Source organism: Marmota monax, unplaced genomic scaffold, assembly GCF_021218885.2.
Source record: "Marmota monax isolate L192 unplaced genomic scaffold, Marmota_monax_Labrador192_F-V1.1 WCK01_AAM20220418_F8-fsc00102, whole genome shotgun sequence".
In the NCBI taxonomy this organism is placed as follows: Eukaryota; Metazoa; Chordata; class Mammalia; order Rodentia; family Sciuridae; genus Marmota; species Marmota monax.
This window is the reverse complement of record NW_026692494.1, coordinates 288,382-300,242: the sequence shown is the minus strand read 5'-3', so window position 1 is coordinate 300,242 and position 11,861 is coordinate 288,382. Positions and strand designations below refer to the sequence as shown.

The window sequence follows — 11,861 nt, the reverse complement described above, 5'->3', positions numbered from 1 at the left end:
ATTAAAAAATGGACAAATTACCTGAACAGATATTTCTCAAAATAAATTTATATATATGTAATGGGGCACTGTTTAGCCATAAAGAGGAATGAAATCCTGCCATTTGCAGAAAAAAAAAAAACTGTGTGCAATTAGAGGTCATCATGCTGGTCATCATACATAGAAAGACAAGGATTGCATGTTTTCTCTTATATGACAAAATAATAAAAAAAAGATGACCCAAAGGTAAAAGAGGGACTAAGAATCAGGTCAGGGGAAGGCATAGAGAGAGGAGGAGGAGTGAGAACAGAAGGGAGTGTGGACAGGGTCAATATATGGTACATGGATGTGTAAAAAAAGTCACAGTGAAACCAACCAGATATATAGATGATTGATAGACATGATAGATGATAGATGATAGATAGATAAGTAGATAGATAGATAGATAGATAGATAGATAATAGATAAGAATGATAGATGGTTTGGATCTGGAATGTTCACCAAAGACTCATGTATTGAAGGCTTGGTCCTCCATGCTCAATGGTGTCACTATTGGGAGGTGGGAGGGGGTTAAAACTTTAAGAGGTGGGGCCTATTGGAGGAAGTAAGTCACAGCCTGCAGCATGGGCCTGAAGTTGTATCTTGACCCTGGCCTCCTCGTCTTTGCCTGCTACTGGTATCCTTGACTTGAGCCAATTTCCTCTCCACCCTCTCTCTTCCATGATGTTCTGCCTCATCACTGAACCAGAGACAACAGGTCCCAGTGATCATGGATATGGTTTAGGTATGAGATGTCACTCAAAAGTTGATGCGTGAGAATTTTAGGAGGTGAAATGAATAGGTTATGAAAACTGTAAACTAATTGGTGGATTAATCCATTGATATGGATTAACTCGGTGGTAACTGTAGGCAGCAAGGATGTGGCTGGAGGAGGTAGATCACTGGGGGTGTGCCTTTGGGGTTTATATTTTCTCTCTGGAGAGCAGAGCTCTTTGTCTACTCCCTGGTGGCCATATTCTGAGCTGTTTTCTTCTGCATGCTCTTCCACCATGATACTCTGCCTCACCTGGCCCACAGCTATGGAGTAGCCTAACCGTGGCTGAACCTATGAACCCATGAGTCAAAACAACCATTTCCTACTCTGCACTGTTCTTGTAACAGTGATGAAAAGCTGACTAGAACAACCGATATAAATGACTCCTCCTTTGAATTGGTTTCTCAGTATTTAATCCCAACAACAGAAATCTGACCAACACACACATGTATACACCCATAAACACCCACAGAGACTGCTGGGTACCTTGTTGCTTCTTTTCTCTATCCCTATTTCTTTATTAAAATTAATGATGTTTCAGAATTCCACTCCATAGTCTCTTAGTAGATCTTGAACTTCACCTATCCTTTTCAGATTACTCCTGACTATGTACCTGCTCACAGTGGTTGGAAACTATTTTTATCACCCTGCCTATCATGTTAGAGTACCACCTTCACACATCTACGAACTTCTTTCTACATAATCTGTCCTTGGCTGACATCTATTTCATCTTCACCATGGTTGGTCCAAAGTTTATGTGCACACCCCATATTAGTACAGAGCACCAGAATAATTTTCTATAGGAGCTGCCTGACACAGGTGTCTCTCTATCTTTTTTGAATGTATGTAAGCTGCTTCTCAGTGTGATGGCCCAAGACTAGCTTATGGCCATCTGTCATTCTCTGAATTACACTGTCATTATGAACAATCACCTCTGTGACTTCTTAGTGTTGATGTTGTTGTTAGAAAGCCTTTTGGACTCACTGCTGCACAGTTTAATTTCTTTCCAATATCCCCACCTAAGATGTGGAACTTGATAGTTTCTGCTTTGACTGTTCTCAATTTCTTAATCTAACCTATACTGATAAATTAGTCAATAATACCATGATTTATTATGTTGCTGCCATCTCTGGATTGCTTCCTCTCTTAGGGATCCTTTTTTTCTTGATATAAATTAGTCTTCTCCATTCTGAGAATATCATCATCAGGTGAAAAGTATAAAACCCTCCCTGCCTGTGGGTCTCATGGGCCACTTACTATTTGTATGGAAGAGGCTTTCAAGTGTACCTAGGTTCAGCTGTCTCACGTTCTCCCAGAAGTAATGCAGTGGCTTCAGTGATATCAACCATTGTAACCCCTATACTGAATACTTTTTTCTAAAGTCTGAGGAACCAGCACATTAAAAGAACCCTGAAGAGGTCCACAGCATGACATTCTACTCTCAGGACTTGTGGAATCTATTTGAAATGTAGGTTGGAAAATGGAAACAAACCTAAATATCTACAGTTATCAATCCTGCCTCCTTGATGAGAATATTTTTGTATTTTTTTATTGGTTGTTCAAAACATTCCAAAGCTCTTGACATATATTTCATGCATTAGATTCAAGTTGGTTACGAACTCCCATTTTTACCCCAAATACAGATTGCAGAATCACATCGGTTACACATCCACATTTTTACATAATGTCCTATTAGTAACTGTTGTATTCTGCTACCTTTTCTATCCTCTACTATCCCCCCTCCCCTCCCCTATATTTTTGTATTTTGAGACATGTCGTTCCTACCTCATTTCATCATAGAATGCAGGTAGCCATGTGTCATGGAGCAGTTCTTTTTGATCTTATCTATTTGGGGTTCTGAATGCCTTTTGCATCTTGATGTTCTTCTCATTCAAAAGCTGTGAACATTTTTCTGTTATTTCCTTGCAGAGTTTATCCATTTAATTACCCTGCGTCTCACAATCCTCCTCAATTCCACTGATTCTAAAATTTGGTCTCCTAATGCTGAACCAGATTTCTTATATATTCTGATCCTGTTACTTATTTTCTTTTCTTTGATACTGTCTGAATGCTCAAGGCTGGCCAATTTGATCTCTAGCTCTGAGATGCTGCCTTCAGCATGATCTACTCTTTTAGAGAGATTTCTAACAGAACAATTTTATTTGATTCATTGTGTCTTTCTTTTCCAGGATTTCTTTGTTTATTTGTTTGTTTTCAATATCTCTATCTCCTTACTGGTTCTTCTCATTCATATTCTGTACTGACATCCTTAATTCATTCAATTGTTTTTCTGTGTTGTCTTGGAATTCATTGATCATTTTATAATCATTCTTTTGAATTATTTACCTGGAATTCCACCCACTTCAATATTTTGGGGATCCGTTTCTGGTGTATCATGAACTTTAAGAAGTGTCATCTTGTTTTTTAATATTTCTTATATTTCTGTGTTGGGTTTTATGCACGTTAGAATATATTTCTCTCTCATTCTTTAGAGTGGTCCTTTATCATGCACAACCTTTGCTTGTCAAAATGTCCTAGAATGATCACAATTGAGACACCTTTGTAGGTGTGGTAACCACAGTGTTAATTCTCCCTGCTTTTGCTGTAGCAGTGGACATCTATGAGTGGGATATATATATATATATATATATATATATATATATATATATATATATATATATATATATATATCACATACATACACCCCATACAAACACACTGGGGGAGATGGTGTGTAATGATGGGACTATGGAAAATGCTGATTTCTTGTGTGTGTGTGCTGATACTAGGGATTGGGGAGCATGAGCATGCTTGGGCAGGGGAGACTAGGAGAAGGATGGTTATGTAAGGAACATTGCACACTGATTGAATGTTTGTAAATAGCATACCAAATCCCATTAATATATATAATTAATAGATGCTAATGAAAAGACTTGAAATAAATGAATATTACACACAAACTTACTGCTGAATAGAGGAAGAGGCCATAACCTTTAGGGACATTTATTTACTCTTCTTCATTCTTACTGATAAGTAAGGACATCCTTGGAGATTTGGAGAACATGAACAAATTTGGCTGATTATGAGCTCTGTGCATGGTGCCCCCAAGCTATTACAATACTTAATCCTCAGCCTGTGCCTGTGGATCTTCAGTTTGTGGCTCTAAACCAGTAGCTCCATGACCCTATTTGCTCCTCCCATTATTGTTTGAATCAGGAAGCTCTTGTCTATTACTGTGTTTATATCAATCCTGAGGACAGAGATGGAGCCTTACCTTTAGACTTGGCAGAAGAAGGTGGGTCATTGGATATTCAGCTCTTGGTTATGACACAGCAGAAACCCAGCATTTTTCTGTAAGTACTGGAGAAGGTGATGGATGGCAGTGGGACTGTGGAAAATGTTGCTTCCTCATCATCAGGACAAACATGTGCTCTGTGTACCCAGGGAAGAATACACCAATGTGGAACAATTCACTTATGGGTTCTGTGGAGTCTAAGTTCTTGATTGTGGTAGGGCCCCAGAAATCTCACTCAATGTTTTTTTCTTTCTTCCTCATTGGTTTTATTTCCCCTGGACTGATAATTCATTTCCATGATAGGGGAAAATGAGTCCCTCCAAACTGTTTCACAACACTCCAAATGATTAAGGAGGAGATAATAGGAACAAAGAGAAGACAACAGTAACTACAACATCATGAATCATTATAAAGAAGTTTCCTAGACACCAGGCACTGAATTACTACATCTGCACAATTTTTCTCTTGGTATAAGTGCTCATGTTGTTATTATTTTACATGAAAGGAAGGATAGAACACTTTTTGTAGCTTATACCATGTTTTTAGGTAGGAGTGAGAGAGGAATGTTTTATCCTGTCTGTCAGATTACAGACACAAGGTGTCTTGCTATGAAAACCCTGGCAGGGTGTCCCCTTGACAATACAAATATTTCTGTCACATCTAGAAGAGATCCCTTGCTCACTGGGCTCTTCCTTGTGTGGATTCCTGCTAGATAATAGGGCACGGCAGTGGGTGACCCCAGCCATCCACTATGGAAAGCACAGCCCCAGCCCATGGGCACAGATCACAGAAGAGCAGACAAGGAGGGTTCAGCACAGACTTGACTCTTGCCTAGTTCAGGAGATCCTTGCACCTGTGCACACTCCAGAGAACTTCTACTCAGCCACTCAATCTCAAGGGTAGATGAAGTCAGGATTTTATATCACTTGTGCTCAGAAAACTGGGAATAGCTTAAATAAATAAATAAATAAATGCCCATAATTTTATGTGGCTAAACCTCTGTATGTCTCCTTCAAATGACTAATAGTTGGGAAACAATTAAAAATTTTATGCATCAGATTCAGAGACTAGAAGTTTAATTTTCACCTCTGGGCACCTGTTTCTTTTCTAAACAGAGTGCAGGTTGTTAGTGTCTAAAACTCAGCATTGTCATCTGAAGTGCTTTCTAGTGGAGAAAACGGCAATGATGACAGGATAAATAGAGTAGATAGGTAGAATAGTGTGATAGGTAGAAGATGAACATATATGTAAAGGAGAATAAAGTTTACATGTTACTATTACTAATAATGTATATTTACATTATAATAATGGTAAGTTTGAGCATCACACCATTCAGCTAAGCTCTTCATCCATCAGAAGCAACATCTTCCTTCTTCTATATGTTGTCAATTTGGGGAGGAATCATTTATTTCTAATTTCCCAGAGCCTATATATTGCTAAGCACAGAGGAGGACTCAAAAATAGAAATGAATGTTTGTAAATAGCATACCAAATCCCATTAATGATGTAAATATTTCTGTCACATCATATTAAAGAGACTGTTTAATATTAAATACATCACATCATATTAAAGAGACTGTTTCTTGGTTCACACAATCAGTGTAACTTCAACACACTTGGTGCTTTCCTGTCTGCATTCTCACACTTTTCAGTAATGTTCCATAGAACTGCAGACAAGATACAATAGCTCTTGTTTGGGTCTATGTCATGGACACCTGGATCCTATAATCCTTTTAACCACATCTGCATGATGAATTATTCAAAAATATAACACATGCTTTCACGTGTATCAAAAACAAAAAAGAGGCAAACACACGGGGTGAGTGAAGCTTAAGCTTGGGATCAGACACATGTCAGAGTTCCTATAGTCACAGTTCAGTGATCTTTAACATTGACGTTCATCAGTAGCTAGTTATTTCCACAGCATTGGATTCTATACTTTGATAAAGAAACTACAATAATAAATATTTTTAGATTTCAACTTTACTTATGTGCCATGCATGAAGGGGAGATTGCTGTTATTCTCCCCATCAGTAAGGAGTACAAGTTCAGAGAAATGGAGAGATTTACACATGTTCTGCATATTGTGGTCCATCAATGATTTAAGACTAAATTGTGAATTTCCTGTCTCCCATCCCAGGACATGTCTTCTCCTCTGGAGCCCAGTGGAGATGATTCCCATAGGAGACGAAATTTCTTAGTGATCCATTATGCAAGGATTGTTAATAGACACAAGACAAGGATATTTTGAAGATATATATTAAAAATAAGGAAATACATTGGTAATGACAGGCTCTTTGGGGGCAGCAATATAGGTGATTTGTAGTTAAATCAAATAGACATAAGTTGTTGGAAGTCAAAGAACAATCCTTTCCACCCACATAGTGCATGGAAATTTTCACTAGTGTGATATTGAGAGAAGAACAAGAATTTTGAAAGTATTCTCATAATAATAATAAAAAATAACTTACAAATGAAGTCTCACCCTTAGGTAATTCTTTGCATTAGTTAAAGATTTGAACTCAATGAATGTAAAATTGCATGTGATTGTAAACTAGTGCACAAAAGCATGTTGTGACATACTGAATAGATGAGCTTTAACATATTGTTGGGTAAGTTTTTAATAAAAAATATTTTGTAGAAGCATATATCAAAAGTTGAAATGGAAACATCTATGGGAAAATCTACCACCCAATTCATGACTGAATTTGCCTGTGGAACAAGTGATCAGAAAAGTGAAGTCATGCTGATATAAAGTATTGAAACTTCTTGGGCCATAATTCAAATCTCTACAGAATTTCAGATCTGAAGCACATATTAATAAATGTGTGTATTTTAATGACTATAGTGAATATTATTAGCTATAATAGCGGAAATCATTAATGGAATATTTTCTAAATTCCAGGAAATGTTATGTCACTGGTTCTCAATGCTAGTGTGGAAAAGAACCATCAAAACTTCACAGGTAGATATTATGATGAATTTAATTTGGAGAGAAGCTCAGGATACATATATATTAAGATTTCCACAGATAACTATATTGGTGACTGAGACAGAATAAGTCTACATAATTTAAAATGTTTTTTAAACCCTTTCTGACAATTAACCTTTGGATGTTAATTATTATCTACATTTTACAGGTGAGAAAACTTCCAAAGTATGTTTACTTTTTTCCCTGAAACTTTCATTTCTCAATTTTACCAATGAAGTTATAACATGAGCTGACAAAATAATGTCCCAAAATTATCTTCATGTAGTTAAAGTAGGGGAAGTGTAGTCCACATATGAGGCCGGACTAATTTGAAAACCTATGAACTAGGCATATGAAGGCTCCAACTTTGCAATATCCATTTAGAATTTTGGGTCATATGCTAGGTGCTAAATCATCAAATGAAAATAAAAGTTTATGATTAGAACAACAATACAGCAGCATTGGCAGGCCATCCCCATTAAATGAATTATCAAGAGAAAATAAAAAAAAAAAATATCTGTCTTCCTAGCAGATACCTTCCTGCGATGACATGGGGTTGAACAAAAATGTAATGCCAAAAAATTTAAAAATTTCATAAGTGTGTCTTATTATTACATTATTCTTTAACCAGTGACTTACAGGTGCACTGTACACTAATATCACATTTGGCTAACTGATGTTATGTGATTATGTGCATTTAAACAATGCATCAAAATTTGAAGATCACCAAAGCCAGAGAGAGGAATTTCTCTGATACAGTATTTATAGTCATTTTAATGCCAGGAATTTTTTCATTGCCTTAAGTTATATTTGACAACTTCTTGATTTATTTTAATGACAATAATTTTCAAATGGGAAGAGGATTTCTTCTTCCCCTCTTTAATTATTATTTTTGAAGGTGCTGGAGATGGAGCCCAACACCACAGGCATGCGGGTTCTGCTATTTTATTAGAAAAGTAGACTGTACAAAACAAGCCAGACTCAGGAAGATGAGCAGCACAGTTTTCCTCTCCTATGTGAAAGTTAGAGAGAAAAGGGGGGGGGGATGGTACTCATCAAAATAAGAGGGAGGACATTAAGGAAGAGGTAGGAGCTTGGGGAAGGTGAGGAGGGAAATGGTAGGTACTAGGAAATAAAACTGATCAAATTGTTAAATGCATGTACAAATAGACCACGATAAAACCTACTCTTCTATATAAGTAATATACACCCATAAAAATTGTCAGAATGGACTATATTTCACTGTGGTCATAGACTTGTTATGGGTAATGATCTTGGTCTCTCATTTACATATGAACAGAGAAGGGTGTGAAACACAGATGCCAGTAAAGCAAGAGTTCAGAGAAGACTCAGTTTGTCAAGAAAATATTTCTGAAGGTGCATGGATTTCAAGTATGAGTACTTGTTTGTGCTGAACACCTGTTGTTTCCTTATTTTATTCCCAAAGTTGTCCGAGTAATATAGAAGAACGGAATTTAACCCATGTCTCAGAATTCCTCCTCCTAGTCCTCTCAGAGGGTCCATACCTACAGCCCATCCTCTTTGGACTGTTCCTGTCCATGTACCTGGTCACAGTGCTTGGGAACCTGCTCATCATCCTGGCTGTCAGCTCTGACCCCCACCTCCACACCCCCATGTACTTCTTCCTCTCCAACCTGTCGTTGACAGACATCTGTTTCATCTCCACCACGGTCCCTAAGATGATTATGGACATCCAGACTCACAGCAGAGCCATCTCCTACATGGGATGCCTGACACAGATGTCCCTTTTTGCCAATTTTGTCTGTATGGATGACATGCTTCTGACTGTGATGGCCTATGACCGGTTTGTGGCCATCTGTCACCCCCTGCGATATCCAGTCATTATGAACCCTCGTTTCTGCGGCTTCTTAGTCACGGTGTCTTTATTAATTAGCCTTTTCAACTCCCTGCTGCACAGTTTGATTATACTACAGTTTGCCTACTTCAAGGATGTGGAAATTTCTAACTTCTTCTGTGACCCTTCTCAACTCCTCAATCTTGCCTGTTCTGATACTTTTACCAATATCATAGTCATTTATGTTATAGGTGGCATATTTGGCTTTCTTCCCATCTCAGGGATCCTTTTCTCTTACTGTAAAATTGTTTCCTCCATTCTGAGGATCCCATCCTCAGAGGGGAAGTACAAAGTCTTCTCCACCTGTGGGTCTCACCTGGCAGTTGTTTGTCTATTTTATGGAACAGGTATTATAGAGTACCTTGGCACAGCTATCTCACATTCTCCCAGGAAGGGTGCAGTGGCCTCAGTGATGTACACTGTGGTCAGCCCCATGCTGAACCCCTTCATCTACAGCCTGAGGAACAGGGACGTTAAAAGTGCCCTGAGGAGGCTGCACAGCAGGACGGTCTAATCTTTCTTTGTTTCATCTTTTCTTGGAGTGTGGATTCTAAACCAGGACAGCCCTGTTACTGTGTTCATATCAGTCCTTAGGAGCAAGTCAGAGCCTTGATTGTGCCCCCAGCAGGGGAGGCTTCTCACATCTGCAGTCCTTAGTCATGACCAAGCAGGTAGTCAGCGCAACCAAGAATGTGCTGATGGAGACAGGATGGGAGGAGGGATCCACATAGCACTTATTCATTATCTACAACAAAAAATGTAAATATGTTTGTTATCATTTCACTAATTTTTTGGATACCAGGGATTGAACCCAGGGTTGCTCAATCATGGATCCACACCCCCAGCCCTTTTAATTTTTTTTTATATTGAGACAGGGTCTCACTAAGTTGCTCAGGGCTTCACTAAATTCCCAAGGCTGGCTTTGAACTTGCCATCGTCCTGCTTCAGCCTCCAGAGCTGCTGGGATCACAGGTGTGTGTCACCGCACCCGCAGTCATGCATGGTGTTGGTGTTATCTTTGGATTTATTCCTATCTCAGGGAGCTTTTTCTGTTACTATAAAATTGTTTCTCCATTCTGAGTGTCCAGTCAAATATCAATCCTTCTCTACATGTGGTCTCACCTGTAAGGTGTTATATATTTTATGGAACCAGCTTTGGAGTCCACTTTGGTATCCCATTCCCTGACAACTCCAGACCTCAGTGATGTGCATTGCATTCATCTCTATTCTGGGTCCTGAGGACACAGAGCAGAACAGTCCAATCTCAGGACCTGCAGCATATAGTTAGAAGGTAGGCTAGAAAAACTGCAGCAAAAGCTAGTCTCTATATATGTATTCCTTCTCCCTCTTTACATTATTTTTGTAGACCACATATATGCTCTGATGTTTTATAATAGTGTTGCATTAGCCAGGGTTAGAATCAGAATAAGTATGTAGTTGTGAGAATGGGTACAAATTTTCAGTTTAGCAAGATGAAAATTTTCTGGAAATGGACAATGATAATGGTTAAACAACAAAAGGAATGTAATTGATACTACTGATCTATGCACATAAAATTGGTAAAAATGGAAGTTGCTGTTTCCTGTATATTTTATCACAAGAAATAGAATAGGTACAAATGGATCATTCAAAACAAGGGAAAGAAATAAATTGAGTGAGCAATACCCCAGAGCTTGCTTGAGTAGAGGAAAACACCTTAACCTTGGGGATATTTATTTTCTCTTCTTCTTTTTCTACCTCTATCCTTGTGAGGAAGTGCTTAGAGATTAGGAAAACAGAGCAAATTGGCTAATTACAAGCTCTGTGCATGTATCCTCCAAGTTTATTAAAATGAATCAGCCTGTGTCTCTAGCACTTGAGTTTGGTAGTTCAGAGGGCTCCGTACATGGTCTCCTCCTCCCAGAGTTGTCTGTAGCAGGAAGCTCCTACCTGACCTTGTGTGGCTATCAGTCCTGAGGAGTGACTCTGAGCCTTCATGGGCACCTGATTAGGGTGTAACTTTGGATCCTCAAACTTAACCAGTATGTCCTGAGGGAGACATTGGATAGGAAAAGGGCTATCAGAAATATTGTTTCTACGTCACCAGGACAAATATGATAGTCTGGGTGGCCAAATGAAAGGATATCAGTGTGCAAAACAAAGAGTTATGAGATCTGGGTTTTATATTCTTGGTTGTTTTGAGGGTGAGACATCCAACTCCAGCTCACCTCCACTAGCTGTACTTCCAAAAGACACCTCATCCATTCTAGCAGAAAGCAGGTCCCCCAAACTCTTTACTCAGCAATCCAAGAGGAGTATAAAGGTGATCATGGTGTTTAAGAGGAAAATAGCAGCACACGTAGCTTTGTGATGCATCACCAAGGGCTTCCTAAATGCCAGGTTCAGAGCTGTGTTTCACAGGATTTGATTTATCTCAGAGTCTCTGCAGAGCCTTTCTTTAGTTACACGTGTTCACATTATTATAGAGAAAATAAAAGTATATTATATTTATGAAAATTTTGCCAGGTTGTTAGGCAGAGATGAGTAAATCTGTTTGATTGAGGTGGTCTAAATATGGACACTGGGCTTCTGGGCAGGAGAACCCCAGAAGGCTGTTCCCTTGACAACCTAATTTGCCATTTCCACTCCTGTCACTCCAGAAGTGACCCTTTGCTCACTCATGTGGGTGTTCCCAGAAGATCAAAGAGAGAGCAGTTGACATGAAAGCAACATCCAACATGGGAAGAATAGATCAAGGGCAGAGATCACAGGAAACAGGGGCACATAAAAATTCAACATAGACCCCTCCCCACTGCAGGACACTCTGAAGCCCTCTCCATCCTCCTTGCTACTGGCCCACTCAGTCTCAAAGGAGACAATGCCACCTCTTGGTTTCATTCCTACACAAGAAACTGGAGAGTTTTAAAGGGTTCTCCAGATGTACTGG

The 11,861-nt window shown here is 38.8% G+C and overlaps 1 protein-coding gene across 1 annotated transcript; it reads left to right on the top strand.

Moving 5' to 3' along the window:
- The first annotated feature begins 8,548 nt into the window (after positions 1–8,548).
- Positions 8,549–9,449, top strand: LOC124092240 (olfactory receptor 7E24-like). Its single transcript, XM_046443712.2, has one exon. It carries the CDS (start codon positions 8,619–8,621, stop codon positions 9,447–9,449), a length of 831 nt encoding a protein of 276 aa, XP_046299668.1. The 5' UTR covers positions 8,549–8,618.
- The last annotated feature ends 2,412 nt before the right edge of the window (positions 9,450–11,861 follow it).

Excerpts from the sequence above, each read along its gene's own strand:
- LOC124092240 (XM_046443712.2), top strand. The coding sequence starts at position 8,619 with ATGTACCTGGTCACAGTGCTTGGGAACCTGCTCATCATCCTGGCTGTC.